This window comes from Stomoxys calcitrans, chromosome 5, assembly GCF_963082655.1.
Source record: "Stomoxys calcitrans chromosome 5, idStoCalc2.1, whole genome shotgun sequence".
In the NCBI taxonomy this organism is placed as follows: Eukaryota; Metazoa; Arthropoda; class Insecta; order Diptera; family Muscidae; genus Stomoxys; species Stomoxys calcitrans.
This window is the reverse complement of record NC_081556.1, coordinates 12360212-12379343: the sequence shown is the minus strand read 5'-3', so window position 1 is coordinate 12379343 and position 19132 is coordinate 12360212. Positions and strand designations below refer to the sequence as shown.

General features: G+C 31.1%; 1 protein-coding gene across 16 annotated transcripts in view; it reads right to left on the bottom strand.

Moving 5' to 3' along the window:
- Nucleotides 1-305: 305 nt before the first annotated feature.
- LOC106083424 (patronin) overlaps nucleotides 306-19132 on the bottom strand; it is a 49276-nt gene continuing 30449 nt past the window's right edge. For 4 of the 16 annotated variants that reach the window (XM_013246396.2, XM_013246403.2, XM_013246407.2 and 1 more), the window contains 8 exons: nucleotides 18821-19057; nucleotides 18079-18268; nucleotides 15743-15814; nucleotides 15296-15367; nucleotides 14149-14253; nucleotides 6399-6593; nucleotides 2574-2856; nucleotides 306-512 (listed from right to left, as the gene is read on the bottom strand). In XM_013246396.2, the coding sequence (XP_013101850.2) occupies nucleotides 368-512; nucleotides 2574-2856; nucleotides 6399-6593; nucleotides 14149-14253; nucleotides 15296-15367; nucleotides 15743-15814; nucleotides 18079-18268; nucleotides 18821-19057 (1299 nt within the window). In that variant the 3' untranslated portion in view covers nucleotides 306-367. The remainder of the gene's footprint in view (nucleotides 513-2573; nucleotides 2857-6398; nucleotides 6594-14148; nucleotides 14254-15295; nucleotides 15368-15742; nucleotides 15815-18078; nucleotides 18269-18820; nucleotides 19058-19132) is intronic. The other 12 variants (XM_013246406.2, XM_013246413.2, XM_013246410.2 and 9 more) reach the window with 10 other exon arrangements.

The window sequence follows — 19132 nt, the reverse complement described above, 5'->3', positions numbered from 1 at the left end:
ATTTTCTTGAAAGACATATTGGTAGCGTTTGTGGGAGAGTAAGAGAGTTTCAAAAACATTGAATGGTAGTTTGTTACCAAAAAGGAAATTATTAACACTTGAGAGAAGAGTACCCAAAGGGGAAATGGGGTTTGTTATTACAGTTCAAGGGCGGGCGGGCGGTCTTTCGGTTCTGTTTTTCTGATAGTTAATCATAATTTTTTGTTTATGTTTCTTTTTTGTTTCAATTAATTCCAATACCATCACACTAATCAAGCATAGAAGTTTACTATAACGATTAGTTAGTTAGCGGTTTTTGTTTTTTTTAAGGTTTTGTTTTTATGAGTTCTAGTCTACGAAACATTGTTTCGTTTTCTTAGAAGAAAATTTAGATGACTAAAGCCATGTCTTTTTTACTGGGTAAATTCACTTTTTTACCCTGCCACAGGGAATTGTGTATTGTAAAAGCATCTATGGTGACAGTTAAATGTTTCGTATGGACTTGGGAGAAACATTTGCCTCCAGAGTTATATCTGAAAAAAAAACAATATAAACATTAACTTGTATGAACTTTTATAATGGAGATAAACCATGAAATGAGAATTTGTATAAAGTAGGAAATTTTTCTTAGTTTCTTTCAATTCTGACGTGTAAAAATACAACGCAAAAGTTTCCAGTGCAAATCTGTTTGTTTGCCATGAGGTGGCAACGCCCCCAACCTGTCAAAACAATACGACTTCTTAAGCCCTTACAAGTCGCAATCGGTCTATAACCTGATATAGCTTCAATATAAACCGATCTCCCGATTTGACTTCTTGAGCCCCTGGAAGCCGCAATTTTCAATCGATTTGGCTGAAATTTTGCACATATCATTCCTCCAACAACTGTGTTAAGTACGGTCCAAATATTTCTATAACCTGATATAGCTCCCATATAAACCGATCACCCGATTTGACTTCTTGACCCCCTGGAAGCCTCAATTTTTGTTCGATTTGGCTGAAATTGAGCATAAAGTTCTCTGTTACGATTTTCAACAACTGTGCCAAATACGGTCCAAATCGGTCTATAACCTGATATAGCTCCCATGTAAACCGGTCTCTTGAACATCCTATTTCGGTTCCTAGAAGCTTTAATTTTTGCCGGCTTGACAGAAGTTTGGTAATTTGTAGAATAAAATTATGCCATTCAACTAAATTTAGTTTGTTCACAAGATTCGGCCCGGCCGAACTTAGCAGGCTTTCACTTATTCTATTATAAAACTATCGAAGGCGTATAAGTTACAGATTACCACGAAATGTGAAATTCGCCTTCGACTGCGACTGCTGTCGATTTTCGACAATCGAATATAATCTATAATTGAACTCTTCGAAAATCTATTCTAATTGATATAAGACTAATTTTAAACCAAACAGAGCAATCAGTTATCGATAATAATCGAATATGGACTTATCGGTAATCGCAAACATTCAATATCGTATGTAATCGAATTTTTCCATAAAATAATCTGTAAATTTATATATACGAAAAAAACGTAAAGGATAATCGATAATTTGGAAAACTATCTATAGTTATAAAGTAATAAATTTTTTGAAACGTAGTCGATAATTTGAAAATGAATGGATAATATAAAAAATTGATAATTTGAAAAATAATCGGCAATTTGAAAATTCGAAAATTCTGAAAATTGATAATATGTAAAATAATCGATAGTTTGAAAAGTAATCGATAGTTTGTAAAATAATCGATAATTTTAAAAATAATCGATAATTTTAAAAATAATCGAAAATTTTAGAAATAATCGATAATTTTAAAAATAATTGATAATTTTAAATATAATCGATAATTTTAAAAATAATCGATAATTTTAAAAATAATCGATAATTTTAAAAATAATCGATAACTTTAAGAATAATCGATATTTTGAAAAATAATCGATAAGTTGTAATATCAATAATTTGGAAAATAATCGGTAATTTCTGAAAAAAATCGATATTTTGAAAGGAGTTACTTAAATATTTAATCAAATACATGAAAATATATGGATTTCATTGTCCAAATTTTCGATTATTGATTCTTTCAATTATCTATTTGTTCGATTATTTTCGATAAGTGATTTTTTTATTATAGATTATTTATTGCTACTAGTCTTATCTAGTGGACGCAAGATGTTCTGAATAGAATTTCAGTACAAAGTTGCACTGAATAGCTATTGATATTATGCGATAAACGATAATAAAACCCGATTAATTGTAATTTACTCTATCTAGTACTAAAATAAAATAAAGCGAATATTGATGAGGGTAATAACAATATATTTTGTATAACTGATTATTTTCGATAACTGATTTAGCGTTGGTTATCTTCAAATGCAGTATATTAAAGCAAAAGGGCTTTAGTTGATGTTGGCGACGATTTCATATAAAATCTTTTTATCGATTTTTGTTTAAAAATTTTGATTGATTGTTTTTTTTAAACGAAGTTTTAAAGTAAAACTCACTTCTAGATTAACAGTTCGGGTTGAAACTCAACAACAAATTTGGCTATGTTGTGTGTTTATTATTTTTAGCATTAGTAGATGAATTCTCAATACTTACTTGAAAAATTTATCAAACATAACTTCGTCCACTTGACTAGGTCCGGTGCCATACAATTTAACCACCTGCTCCGATTCGGGTGTATAACTGTATAGCGCTCGAAATTGGCAACCCGCATCACGGAATAATATCAGGAAATGTTTGGCTTCTGAACGCGCAATCTTTTCAAGAACTTTTTGTTTGGCATCACGATTAACAGCTCCAGGGAACACACAATATTCTACGGCATTTAAAATGATGCCACGATTCGATTTGGCAGCAGGTTGTTTATACAACTTCGGTCCTAGAGGAACCAAAAAAAAAAAAAAACAAGTATAGAGCAGAAAAAGGAAACAAGTAAGTCATTTAGTTTATATTTAGAAATAACCGTTTGAAAAATAAAAGAAAAAATAAATAACAATTAAAATAAAAAGTTTTAGCCTGCATAGGTTGCTTGCTTTAAAAAGGCTAAGAATTACCATTTAACTCGAAAATGTTATTAAAATTTGTTTTATGTTATATATAAAAATAAACTCAATTGAAGGGATCCAGCTTTTTGGATCTTCGTTGATATGGATCGCATTCACACTTACGATACACAATTTTTTAACAAGATTAAAATTAAAAAATACTATTAAATAAAATTATGGCAAAAATTGGCTTTATAAAAAAAAATTTAACAAAATTTTGCTATAAAATTAAAAAAGGTTGACTAATTTTCTAAAAGAAAAAAAAAATAAATAACTAAATAAACAAAAAAAAATTGACAAAAAAAGATATAAAAAATATGTAAAAATAAAAGTTTTACATAATTTTGTACAATAATACGATTTTTAAAATAAAAATTCTATAAAAATAAAATTTTTACACAATTGAGATTCCATTGTAGGATATTTACAAAATATTAAAAAAAAATTAAAATTTGGACAAAATTTTCAATATAAATAAATTTCTGAAAAAATTTTTCATAAAATTAATATCTTAGCAAAATAATAATTTGGCAAAAAATTTATGACAAAATTTTTTATGAAAATAAAATTTTGGCAAAATTTTCTATAAAAATAAAATTTTGGCAAAATTGTAATTTTTTTTAGAAAATTAGGTTAAAGTTTTTTAAAAGGTTTTGCCAAAACTTTCTTTAAAAAATCTTTTTGAGAAAAATAAAAACAATCTATGGAAAACAAATTTTCCAAAAAAATAAGTACATTTTTGTCAAAATGTTCTGTCCTATTAAAATAAAATTGCATGTTCTAGATTTGAAATCCGTTGAATCTTTGACATTGTATGCGGAATTTGCACTAATAATTTTTGAAATGTTTTGATCCTAAACGTATTTTTTATGGATCTTTGGTAGACCAAAAATCCGTGGGACTAACGCCCTGTTATTAATTAGTTTCTTCTCCTCCATACAGTCTATGAGGTTCATATTAAACAATGTGTCCACCAATACATTGTTCTTGGCTTGCAAACCAGATGTTGGGTCTCTTTTCAATCTAGTGTTTGTGCACATGTCCATTAAAATATTATTCATCTTACTTCTGCAATCGTCCTTGGTCATCGCAACTGTCTTTCTGTCCTTATCCGCATTTATTATTAAAATATTGTCATTCTCTTTCAAAAATGTTCTCATCTGGGCCACTGTATTTATAATTTACTTATCTCTGTAACTAAGATCAATTCTCCTCTCTTCATTCTCTCGCATTCTCTTGTTGTTCTCTACCCTCAATTGTCTGGATGCAGTCCTCTCCGTCCGCTATACATCTATACAATGAGAATGTGTCATGAGTATGTGGTAGTGAGTATTTAGGATCCAAAGAGAGAATTCGTTGGTATGTTAGTATTGGTGCTGTTCACGAACCAATGAGTGTGGTTGTTTAAGTTGTTTTCCTCTCCTACTATCTCTCTGCAGCTTCTTTATGTGCCTAGCTTTGTTGTGCTGATCGAAGGCATTGAACAGTGTTTTCCCACTCTGCCGGAGCTCTCGCAAATCATCTCCGTCAAGTTATTTCTCTATTTTCTGCAGTTGCACTTTATATTCATACGTTTGTTAATGTTTTTGTTGTATGAGAAGTTTTAAAATTCTGAGATGAAAGTTTCTAATGTGTCTATCTAGTGTGCTCTGAATATTTGGCGGGATTTTGGTGTGTTGGTGGAAAAAGGGTTGGACATTTTGTGTTGCATTTTTGTATAAAAACAAAATTTGAATAGTAAAATGCAATGTAGAAAAAAATTTTAGTAATAAAAAAAATAGAAAAAAAAAATTAAATACAAAAATGAAAAGAATTCAAAAAAATAAAACATAATTAAAATTAAAATAAAAAAATAATAATAATAATAAAAACAAAAGAAAAAATAAAAACAAAAAAAAAAATAAAAAATTAAAAATAAAAATAAAAAATTAATTAAAAATAAAAACATAAACTAAAAAAATTAAACATAAAATATATTAAAAAAAAAAATAAAAAAGTTTAAATATAAAAAAAAATTAAAAACAAAAAAATAAAAAAAAAAATTAAAAACAAAAAAAAAATTAAAAATAAAAAAATATAAAACAAATAAAAACAAAAAAAATAAAAATAAAAATTGTTAAAAAAATTTAAATAATAAAAAAAATTAAAAATAAAAAAAAATAAAAAGAAATTAAAAATAAAACAAAAAAATTAAAAATAGAAATAAAAAAAATTAAAAATAAAAAATAAATTAAAAATTAAACAAAAAAATGTAAATAATAAAAAAAAATTAAAAACAAACAAAAAAAAATCATTTCCTAAAAACATACAATATTTCTTAAAAACAAAGTTAAAAAATTTTCTGTAAATTTTTTTTTACGAATTTCAAAAAAAAATTGATACAATTTTCTGTGAAAATAGAATGTTGATAAAATTTTCCATAAAAATATATTTTTGAGAATTCATTTCCAAAAATAAAAATTTTCCAATAAATATTCGCTATAAATATATTTGACATTTTCAGCAAAAATAAAAATACATTTTTTATGAAAATTTAAATTTCCTACAAAAATTAAATTTTCAAAAAATTTTAATATAAATAAAATTTTCCAAAAAAAAATAAATTAAATTTTTTTCAGCGTTTTTTTTTGCAATGCGATCCATGTTAATTTTTTTTTAATGTATTTATTTTTTTGTAGATTTTTTCCATCGAGTTAATTGGCAAGACATTAGCCTGTAGGGTTGTAAATATGTTTAAGGTAATGGTTAAGGTGGTTGTGGTAGCAAATCAAAGGGTAACCCAAGTATACACTTTTGTTGTTGTTATTGTAAATATAACAAGCAATAAACAATACATAACCAATCATATATGAAAAAAAACCAACATAACAAAACATAACATAACAACATAACATGGTCACAACAAAACATCACTATCTTAAGCAATGCACTTAACCTATTTTCAGAAGTCTCTAAGTGATAACTAGTAGAGGGGCCAGAGGGCGCGTGGTAAGTAGTGTTTTTCTTAAAATTTTGGATGACAACGCTAATGATCACACATCATGGCCTAGGGACTTTTACGATAAGGTAGGTGGAAATCTTGGGCAGTTCGCTTAGAACGTGGGTACTGCCTAGGATACGTTGAACCTTAACCTATTTCTTTGTTACTTCCAAAGGAAAAAACCATGAAGCCCCTTATAAAATATGACTTAAGTTTTAAAGAAAATAAAAAATAATTATGTATACATAAATAATAATAAAAAAATCATAACATAACCTTAAAATGGATATGAAATGATTTTGTTGTTTTCTTATTTATAATTTTCTTTTCTTTTTGATTTTGTTTAAATTAAAAAATTTTGTTTGATGATATTAATTTGTAATTTGGCATACGAACCCGAATAGTCCATCATTAAATTGCCTGTCGAAGACATATCGCTTGATCCATCATCCATGCCACGTCGTTTCGATATCAAACCCGGTGGCAATGAGCCGGGTCCCGAAGGTGAAGGCATATGTCTATTCAGTGTAGCCATACCGGGCGAGGGTGCTCGACGTGGTGGCGTGGCTCTTCCTATGCCAGAATCTGTTTCTAGCCAAACATCAAAGGGTATCATCATCATTCACCACAACACAACACACACATATACACACACAAGAGCAATTAGAACACCAACAACCACCATAAAAACCAAAATAAAAGTATCGATCATTCGATGGATCAGGATTTACCAAAGCGATTTAAAAAATTTAGTTTTTTTTTGTTCCGAAATGGTGATGGGTGAAGTTGGGTGGGTTGAAGTTACATAATGGTTGGTATGGGTGAACACATATATATGCGTGTGTGTGTGTGTTTTTGCATGTGAGAGCGATTCAATGTTGCATGAATTTCAATTCAGGTTTTAATTTTTTCATATTTTTTATTATAATGTTGATTTTTTATTTGAGTGTTAAGAGAAAGATTTCAAATCGGTATGCATTTTTTTTTGTATATAAAAGAAAGTAAATAAAATATGGATATTAGTTGAGTTTTGGTTTGCAGGTATATGATGATGCAGATTATGAGATGTTTTTAGATAGATTTAAATAATTTCTTATGTATATGAATTAATAAATTATTAAAAACAAATAAAACCATTTAGCCATATAACAGAAAATGTGATAATCAAAAAGTAGTGAAGTGAATTGAAAAAATAAATAAATAAATAAATAAATTATACCAAAACTGTGAAAAAAGTATAGAGATGAATAGAAGACGGCATAAAAAGTTCGTGGCTTAGAAAAAATGTTTGATAGAAAAAAAATCCATAAAAAGCTTTAAATGTGTCTTTATCATATTAAAAATATTCAAGTGTATTATCAAGTGTGGGATAAGAGCAAGGGTTGCCATACTTAAAAAAATATAATAAAAGTTATATTGTAACTTGCTCCTCCTATTTTCCAATAGAAAACATTACCACCCCCTATGGTAATCTAAATTATGTTTGAGTATATATGTATGTCTGAACTAGCCGTTACACTACATACAAGATCAAACTTGAAAGACCCTTATTATAAAAAATCATAATTTTACATAATTATCTTTTAATTAAAGTAAATTTTTGAATAAAAAATTCCATGAAATTCAAATTTGAATAAACATTTTCAATGAAAATCAGATATTGAAAAATTTTTCTAGAAAATATAATTTTCAAAAACTTTTATTAGAAATTGAATTTTCTTCTCTTAAAATCAAAATTTCCTTAAACATTTTTGTGAAAATTAAAAATTTTATGAAATTTAAAAAAAAAAATGAAAAAACAAGAAAAAACCCATTACGTTCGACCGTTTATGTGATTTGCTCTAAATCGGATGAGCTATCTTAGTATATGACAGCTATATCTAAATATGGTCCGGTCTGGACCATATTTGGGTTGGATGTCGGGAGTCTGAAAGCAGCTTTCGAATTTCATCAGAATCGGAGAATACGTGCTCCTTTTATAGTCTTTAGACCCTAAAGCTAAGGAAGATCGGTCTCTATGGCAGCTATATCTAAATATAGCCCTATCAGTACTATTTTCGGGACAAATGTTGGGAGTCTTAATACCACTCACTGTTCCAAATTTCAGCGAAGTCGCCTTTTATTGGCTTTAGACCCAAAATCGCCAGATCGCTCCATATGGCAACTATATCTAAATATATAATTCGATCGGAACCATTTTTTATTTGGATATCGGCGGGCCTTATTAAACACACTATGCCAAATTTCTACAAAATCGGGTATTAAATGCGCCTGTTATAAGCTTTAGACCCTAAATCAGCATATCGGTCTATATGCAGCTATATGTATATATGGTCCGATATACACCATATTCGGGTCGGATGGCGGGGCGCCTAGAGCAACTCATTGCATCGAATTTCAGTAAAATCGGAGGTTAAATGCGCCTTTTATGGTGTTTAGACCCTATAGCTGAAGATCGATCGTTATGGCAGCTATATATAAATATAGCCCGATCTGGGCCATATTCGGAGCAGATATTGGGAGTCTTGATACAACTCACTGTACCAATTTCAGCGAAGTCGGACTATAAATGCGCCTGTTATAGGCCTAAGACCTAAAGTCGGCAAATCGGTCTATATGGCAGCTATATGTAAATATAGTCCGATGTGGCCCATTCAAAAACTTAACCTGCGTATAGAAGAAATACGAGTCTGTGCATAATTTCAACTCAATATCCCATTTTTAAAGACTAACGGACTGACACACGAACATCGTTAAATCGTCTTAGAATTTTACGACGATGCATCCCAAATCGAGAGATCGGTCTATATGGCAACTATATACAAATCTGGACCGATTTGGAACAAATTGAAGAGGGATGTCAAAGGGGGTAACACAGCTCACTGTCCAAATTTTCGGCGAAATCGCACAATACATACACCTTTTATGGGGATAAGGCTTTAAATCAAGAGATGGGTCTATATGGCAGCTATATTTAAATCTGGACCGATCTGGGCCAAATTGGAAAGGGATGTCGAAAGCCCTAACACAACTCACTGTCCACAAATTTTAAAGAAATCGGACAATAAATGCGACGTTTATGGGCCCAAAACCTTAAATCGAGAGATCGGTCTATATGGCAGCTATATCCAAATCTGGACCGATCTGGGCCAAATTAAAGAAAGATTTCGAATTGCCTAACACAACTCACTGTCCCAAATTTCAGCAAAATCAGGTAATGAATGTGGCTTTTGTGGGCCTGAGACCTTAAATCGGCGGATCGGTCTATATGGGGGCTATATCAAGATATATTTTGATATAGACCAACTTCGAATTTAACCTGCTTATGGACAAAAAAACAATCGGTTCCAAGTTTCACCTCAACTCTATTTTTAAAGACTGTAGCGTGATTTCAACAAACAGACGGACAAACGGACGGGCATGGCTAGATCGTCTTAGATTTTTACGACGATCAAGAATATATATATATACTTTATAGGGTCGGAAATGGATATTTCGATGTGTTGCAAACGGAATCACATAATGAATATACCCCCATCCCTCGGTGGTGGGTATAAAAATTATAAAAATTTAATTTGTTGTGGTATGTTCTTCTTCAAGTCACATGACATGCGATTTATCAACGAATGCCTGCCCTCATGAAGGTGTTGGGCAAGAGTTGCCTTTTTCGCCTTTTCTCAGAATATTAAATTTGGAATTCAATCCAGCTTTCAGAGATTGGAAATTTTACGCTTTCGGCGAATGAAAAAAAGACTCATTTATTAATTTCTCTAACATTTTTTTTTTTGCAAAAATAAGAATTTCCTAAAAATTTGAATTTTCATGGAAATTAAGTTTTGACAAATTGAAAAATAAAAGTGTTTGTTTTAAGTTTTCTATAAACATTAACTTGCCTACAAAAATTTTTTAGAAAATTTGTCTGTTTGCGCTCTTGTATTTTGAATTTTAAACACCTCTCACACCTTTCGAACATTTTCCAGCTCAAGATCATTTAAATGCAATGCTTTCATTTCAAAGAAAAGCACAACAAAGAACTTATAAAAGTTAGGCAAAAGTGTGCTGTTGTCAAAAACACTTTGACTGGCATGGTGGATCGGATTTCTGATACGCCATGTATCTTCATCAACACCTTTGTCAAATTGATTAAGGTGCTCCACATACCCAACGACTATTGAGTACGGTGTAGAGCACGCTTAATTCAATGCTTTCTATTTAAATAATAGTTTCGCAAAGAATTTATAAAAGCTAGGCAAGAGTGTGGTGTTGCCAAAAACAATTTAACTGATACGCCATGTATCTTCATCAACAACTTTGCCAAATTGATTAACGTGCTCTAGATATCCAATGACTACGCATGCTTTTGTTCTGAAAGGGGTCTCAATAGGTCGGAATATGTTCGAAAAATCACGAGAAAATCTAATTTTGACAAAATTTTCTTTGATTGTCAAATTTAGACACATTTCATTTGAAAATCAATTATCGATAAATTATTTCTGAAAATCTAATTACGACACATAAAAATCACAAAATAATCAAATTTTGTGAGAAAAACAAAATAACCTAAGAAAATTAGTATTTCTGGCCGAGTAGGCCAGTCAAACCTCCAGTTTCTACAAAAATTTCATAAAAATTAAATTATAAACATTTTTAATTAAAATAATTTTTTTTTTTAATTTAAAAAGTTCTATTAAAAGATGTTCTAAAAATGTTATTTTCAAAAATATTCCAATTATTTTGTTGCAACACTGAATACCACGAACTTTTTAGACAAAGTCAAAAAAATATTCAAAGTTTTTGTTGATGATTTCTGTTTAGGATCAGAATTAGAAGTTAAACTAGACCTGATAGACTACAAGTTTAGGTGAAATAGAAAAATAAAACACCAAAATGAAACCAACCCATTTATAGTAACAAATAACATTAAAATATGTTGGGGGGTAGTTAGCATAGTTAACTGTTTAAATCACATTTACGATGATTTTTATGTATTTAAAATTATATGGTCTATTCCTATATCTATTTAATTAAAGTAAACTGTTTTATAGTCGTCGGGAGGGATTTGACAAATGGCCAATGAGCAGGTAACAAAAATACACATTAAAAAAAATTACATAAGCTGTTATTGCCTGTTATCGAAAGTTTTTGATAGAATATAGATATAATAGATAGCTTAAAAGAGCTCGCGACATATACCTATAGATATCAATATATTTATCCACTCTATAAAATTCGATAACTTATGTTTTGGTTATCGTTGCAAACGATTGCAATTAACTGACCATACTAACTAAATACAAAAATTTCCATCAATATTCCATTAAGGAACAGGTGATACTTCTCTCATATCAATCAGTACAGTCCGATCAAAGTTTAAACTCAATGATAAGGGGCCTCCTTTTTTATTGCCGAATCCGAACGGTGTGCCGCATAGCGACACCACTTAGTGATTGTTGCCAGCATTAGAAAGGGGATAACCCCCGCTGAAAATTTTTCTGATGTTCACGCCGGGGTTTGAACCCAGAAACTTTGAGCTCCAATCTGTGTTGTTTTCTTCTTTATCACTAGAAGCTTAGCTGGGAGCTACAGGGCACGTCCATAGGGGTTTACATTAAACATTTTTCAGTTTATGATTAATTATTTTAAGTCATTTGTTTGCAAACACTTATCGACATATATATATTGGGTTGCCCAAAAAGTAATTGCGGATTTTTTAAAAGAAAGTAAATGCATTTTTAATAAAACTTAGAATGAACTTTAATCAAATATACTTTTTTACACTTTTTTTCTAAAGCAAGCTAAAAGTAGCAGCTGATAACTGACAGAAGAAAGAATGCAATTACAGAGTCACAAGCTGTGAAAAAATTTGTCAACGCCGACTATATGAAAAATCCGCAATTACTTTTTGGGCAACCCAATATAAAAAAGATATTCAAAAGATATAATAACTTATTAGAGCTGGCAAACTATCGATAATCGCAACATTCGATATTTTCGATAGTTTTAAATAAATATTGATAGTATCGATACTATCATGAATTTCCCATTACCTATATTTCAAACGAAAGTGAGAAGTAAAAATCAGGAGATCGACATATATATAGAAGCAATGTACAGACCAAATAAAACCAAGGTTAATAAAGCCAGTTAGAAGTCATGAGATAAATCATTGTACAAAATGTTAGTCTAATCGGATGAAAATTGCGCCCTCTATAGGCGCAATGTATCTTAAAGGATACGTTCAGTGTCAGATTGTTAATTTTTGAATAATTCTTCAAAAAAATTTACTTTTGCCATAGTATCTATTGGAAAAATATCAATCGATATTCAGTCAAAAAATTAAATATTGATAGTATCGACAGAGGTAGTCATGTGCGCCTATGACGCCGAACGCCTAAGTTCGAATCCTGACGAGAACATCAGAAAAACATTTTCAGCGGTCGTTACACCCTTCTAATGTTGGCGACATTTGTGGGGTACTGCACAACTTGATATGGCAGTCATGTAAAAACTTCTCCACAAAGAGGTGTCGCACTGCGGCACGCCGTTCGGAATCGGCTATAAAAAGGAGGTCCCTTATCAATGAGCTTAAATGGGACAGGACTCATTGATATGTGAGAAGTTTGCCCCTATTACCTAATGGAATTTTCAATTTCTTATCGATATGAGCCCAAAATATGTGCAGAGAAAATTAGATGTACGAAAAAAAAATTCGATTGCAAGGTTGTGGGACAACCAAATTATAAAAACCTATAAATTGTTATTAGCGCTGTATAATATCAAACGCCGCAAATACTACATAAGAAAGTATTGATACAATTATTAATAATTGTCTTATAGTTTTAGGCTTTGGTTATTACATAAAGAACCAATTAGGGCGAGTTTAATTATAAATCGTTTTAAGTATGCCGTGGATAGAAAATAATGCAGTTAATTATCGATAACATACGATGAATACAGCCATAACATAATAACCAGGTAGTGTACCGTAAACAGCTGATTACATTTTTTCTCGCAAAGTGCTCTATGTGTCAACGAGTTTTGGTTGTGTGTGTGTATTATAATTAGGAACCATACACACAAATAACGAAAAATGGCGAAAACTAGTAACATACACAAAATCCGAGTTGCACTTATCACAGATTTTGACAGATAATGCACTCAATATTTTGCTGTTGGGCAAATGTCACTACCTGTTTTATTTTAGAACTTTATGGGGACTTTATATCGCACATCATGATGTGTGGTCATTGTAATAGTATTGGTAAAAAGAAGGGTGTATGCCTCAAAAACATTTGATTTTTTCGATGATTGGCGTCTATCGATAACCGTATACATAGAAAAGTATAATCATTAATTGACAGATATTGAAAAGCACGTTGTGTCCAAAATAAAGGCAAAAGCTTTAATCAACACGTACACACGATGAGTACGATCATGATGTGCCAATGACCACGATCATGATGTGCCGTATAAATGGCCTATATAATAGTTCAAATAGCTTGTTATTGGCTGTAATCGCACGATATGAATAACTATGCAGTACAACTTTGCGCTGAAATTCTATGCAGCACATCTGACATATGTGGCATATGTTTACCTCTATCGATATGTAGACAATCTTACTACAAATAATATCGTAACATTAACTTAAATAATTTAAAAAATCAAAATCTCTGCTCATTTGAATTTCAAACATAGTCAAATCCCTTTGCAACTAAAACTAGTTTTTATTTTCTCATAACACAAATATGTTAGAACCTAGTTCCAATAATAATAATGGAGTTCTTAAGTTTCTAAAGTATTTATCACATATAGTTTTAGCTGTGCTTAAATGTAGTGTGTAGTGTTTGGACATATATATTTTATGGAAGTATATGAGTGCCGATGAACCAAAAGTACAATATATCATAAAAATCAAATTATTAAAAATGTAACCGTAGAACCAAAAAAAAAACAAAAGCCACCAGTTATTAAAAAAAAAAAGTTTTTTCCTTAAATTCCCTCCAAAAAAATTAAAAAAGGGGATTTAAATTAAAAAAAAATACGTAAACACATTTTTAGATATGAATGAAACATATTAAACAAATAGATAATGAGGGAGATTCACAAAAAATCAAAAAAGAAAAAAGGTGACAGAAACTCTTACCGCACAGGTTCATAAGCGAATTTGATTTTCGCCCACGGAAATTTAGAGTACTTCCTTTGGCTACAGATATACGTGATAGAGTGCGGCCTCGTTCGACATTTGGTTCTGGAAAAATGATGCCCATACATTGTTTTTTGATATAGATTTTTAGTTTGTTTTTAAAATTGAGGCATTGACATATTGATAATAAAGATCGAATAAGTTTTTCAAATTGATACAACCTTCAAACCTTGCAAACAAACAAAAAAAAAAATATGGAAACCCCAAAACCTTAAGGTGATTATCACCGATTTTAGAAAATATTTTATATTTAAAGCAGATATATAATATACACATAAAAATAAAAATATGTATATATAATAATATAAAAATAGCCATGAAACCAACCATATGTGGGATTTTTTATATTAGAAAATTCAAACCTTAACCCGGCTGGTGATTACTCAAAAAAATATTTTGTTTGTGTGTATATATAAAATATAGTTATTATCATAAATATATATAAATGTTATATATTAGTAGGCATTTCGGCATATTCAACGTTCATATGAACATTGTATAAACGTGCGAACGAACGCACGAACGTATGGGGATTGTTGAAGAACTCAATGTCATTTAGAAGAAGCATGCGCAAACTATATATATATATGGTTAAGTAGGCATTTGCGTAAATAGTGCTGTAGACATTTCATATATTGATCAATAAGAAAGAAAAATCACAAGGCGAAAAAAAAAAAAACAAAAACAAGAAGCCTTTAAAGGTGTTATTAAATATTGCAAACAGTGTTCATCAGGGTGTGGTTGATTGCAGCATTTGCATAATTTGCTTAATTGATATGCAGTTTTCATAAGTTGGGTGTTATTATTAGAACCATTGTTAGGTTTAGGAAAAACCAAAATAAAGCAAAGTGAAATTCATAAAAACTTAGAATACAAAACAAACCAATTGAAAGGAAGTTACCAAATAACACAAAAAGGAGAAGAAGAAGTAGACGAAAAGTATAAGGAACTCAGAAGGGTAACTAGTAATCGGTTTTTTTTTCTTATACATACATAAAAAAACATTCAAAGGCCAATTTTATATATGCTTTTCTTTTATATATGTAAGAATTTCTGTATATATATATATATATAGCCCACCACCAACCTTTGGATAACTTATAAGATCCCCGGCGTCCAATCGGTGTTGAACTAGTACTCGGGTATTCATCCGGCGATTCTGATAAAAAAGAAATCATGTACATGATCAATATAATACAGACACATATTTATAAAATAGAGAGAGGGAGAAGAGTAGGAGAATAGCAGTTCGTAGTAAGCCAACACATACGAGTATTACGTAAAGCTCTATTTACTATATATACATGTCTACTAATTTGTTATATAAATAAAAAAAAATAAACATGCCAAATATGTTAAACCAAACAAATATAAAAGCCAATTAAACTTATTTCTAAATTAATAAAACAAAAAGTTCATTCGAGTTTCCAGAAATGATTTGGAAATCATAATAAAATCCCAAAACTACCAAAATAAAAAAAAATAATTTTGTTTTCAAAAAAAAAAGTAAGAAAATAAATTAAAATATAATTACCTTTCACAGTAAGGGAATCTTGAGAGCCTCGGTAATAATCTCGTCTCATAGAGTTTGAACTTAGGCCATAACCTGGGTTTTGGTTTGAAATAGTTTAACCAAAATGTAAAAACACGAGCCATGCAAACAATTGAAATTTGAATTAAAGAAGAAAATAAAACACAAGGGAACAGAAAAATAATTTGAAAAAAAAAAATAAACAATAAATAAAATAAAAAACAAAAAAAAAATTTTGTGAAATAAACACACATCAATCATGTCAGTCACAATAAGTTTCGTTCAAACATATATTCTCTTCTAAATGTTTGGCATAGCATCCTATCTATATACCCTACACCATCAGAGTGCCAGAAATAATGTATATTCTTATAAAAATCTCTCTCTCCAATTTCAATTAATATCTATCTTCTGTTATTGTTAAATATCTCTCGCGTTGGACGAACAAAACTCCAAAAATGTATTTTGTAATAAACCGCATCATGGGCCATACTTATGCAACAGCTGTAAAATATCACGAAATACACTATTGTGAATTTTTTGGATAAATATGTTAATTGTGATTGTAACTACACTTCCTTGAACAGCGAATCAAGAACAAGGCTTGAAAGGCCAATCAAGAACAAGGATTGAGGATTTGACCTTTCCTGGATGGAAGAATTGTAATAAAATATAAACCCGGATAGTCCTGGTGTTGTTGTTGCAGCCACATTTTCATATGGAGGTGACGATCCTCTTTGAGCTCCTGTAGGTGAGCAAGCTCGTTCCGGTCACCGGAAGTAGTAACTGCTGCCTTTGAAGGAATCGAAAGAGAGTCAATGAAAATGGGTCTGACAGTAAATGGAGATAAGACGAAATGGATGGTTTGAACTCCCAAAACACCTTATACAACCGAGCAGGTAAAGAAAATGGAGAAATTTGGGAACCACAACTTTGAGATAGTCACTAACTTTATCTACCTCGGCACCGCCGTAACCGAAGCGAATGACACCAGTTTTGAGATAAAGCGAAGAATAATACTGGCAAACAGGTGCTACTTTGAACTAAGTAAGCAGTTTAGAAACAAGGCCACCTCTCGACAAACGAAGATTACACTATACAAGACACTGATACTACCCGTGCTGTTATATGGTTCTGAAGCATGGGGGCTTGTGAAAGCAGATGAGACAGTGCTGGGAGTATTTGAGAGAAATATTCTTCGGATATATGGACCAGTCTGTGTTAATGGAGAATATAGGCGACGTATGAACCACGAGCTGTATGACGACGATAGCATAGTTAAACGCATCAAAATACAACGGCTGCGTTGGCTAGGTCATGTTGTCTAAATGGATGAAGAGCTCCAGCAAAAAAGTCTTTTGAAGGCAAACGCAAACCGGGAAAACCAAAAGCCCGATGGAAAGATTAAGTGGTGAGAGACACCTCGAAACTTGGTGTCAGAGATCTTAGAATGAGTGCAGAAGATTGAGGCGCTTGGAACGCTATTCTACGTTCGGCAAGTGGAACAAATGTTTGGTCATAGCCAATTAAGTAAGTAAGTATTTCTCATTGGTTGGGGTTGGGATTGAAAATGTTGCTCGTTTGTGAGTTAATTCAAATTGAAACACTTTCTACTTTCGCAGATAACGTTTGAACACAATTATCCACCAGTGCTGCCACCTCTCAAAACCTTAACTCATAAAAAATCACCCTTAATCCCTGATTCTACGGTTGATTTTCCGCTGCAGGCATGAAAACTCAAAAATGTGCCAGTACCACTGCCTGCACCTTAATTTAGGCCAAATGTATTCAAAGAGCTGGTATAAAGCAACGGGATGCTTGGTTGATATCTCTAAAGTTTTTCTGGACAAGTTATAATGCACCACATAAAGTGCTACCATTTGCCCTACCTTAATGGTAATGCAATTCTCTGGTCGATATAAGATACATAATATTGGCCAAACACCTATTTATTTGCCTAAAATCTTATTAAACCCTTAAACCACAGGACTTGAAATCTTTTACTCTCTTATTCTTGCCTATAGTCTTTATAACCCTTTATCCCTTGGTACTTCTATACAACCGGGGAATATTACACTTACTGATGCAGGCTACTCAACTTGTCTCATCCAAGTAATATTTGAGATTGATGTATTTTTGTCTACAGCCTGCCTTGGCATTGCATTTTTTCTGTAAGGCCAATATTCTGTATGCGGTACTATACGGAGAAAAGTTACCTAAAGGCACTCATGAGCGGTGTAAGGCATCATACAGTCGATTTTAGCCGACTTTTTATTTTTGTTTTGTAGTTTTATAGATTGTATAATAGCAATAGCATAACAGCAAATTTTTGTAATTACCTGTTATATTCGAACTTGAGCCCTTTTTACCACGACTAGAGATACTGGATGCCTCACTGATATCTACAGAACCATCATCCACATGTATGGTTTTGGGTCGAGGACGAGTACTTTTTTGGCGTGTCCTTGACATTGTATTCGATTGAGTACTGGGTTTAAGAGGCATATCATTGCGATCGATAGTTTTACCCTGCAAAAGGAATAATTAACAAAAATTAACTATAGTTCCATAGAATATGATCCTTAGTTACTCTGTTATACAAATTATCTAAAGGGAAGAATTTTCTATAAGTTACAAACCTTATCAAATCGATGGTTTAAAGCTCATTGTAATAAGATTTTATATAGTAACAGTACTATGAGATTGGATTTTATGCTAGCTGTATAAAAATCACCATATGCTTTATTGTGAATTGTTTGGAAACAACTATTATACTTATGACTATTAATACAATTCACAATAAGACTTCAAAATGTTGTTCATAGAATAAGTTATGCGAGCTGTACCAAATCGATGATTTAAAACTCATTGTAATAAGATTTTATATAGTAACAGTACTATGAGATTGGATTTTATGCTAGCTGTATAAAAATCACCATATACTTTATTGTGAATTGTTTGGAAACAGCTATTATACTTATGACTAGTAATACAATTCACAATAAGCCGTCAAACGATTGTTTATAAACCGGAACCGAAGGAATATAAAAACTTCTTAGTTTAACCATAAACTAAACTTACCTCTCGTTCCGCTTCTTCTAAAGCCTTTTTAAGGCGATGTTGTTCCAAAATTGCTGCTCTTCGAGCCATTTGTTCTTCCTTCTTGCGTTGTTTCTCTTCCTCCTTTTCACGTTCAAGTTCTCGTTTTCGGGCAGCCTCCTGCTCTTTGCGTTCCTTGGCCTCCTCTTGCTGTTGGCGACGTTGCAAAGACATAAGCATTATTTTTTCCTTACGCCTTTCCATTTCATCCACAGAGTCCTATTGCAAGCAAAAAAAAAAAAACAAAAAAAAAATATTTTTTATTTTTGTATAAAACTATTTTTCAATTATTCT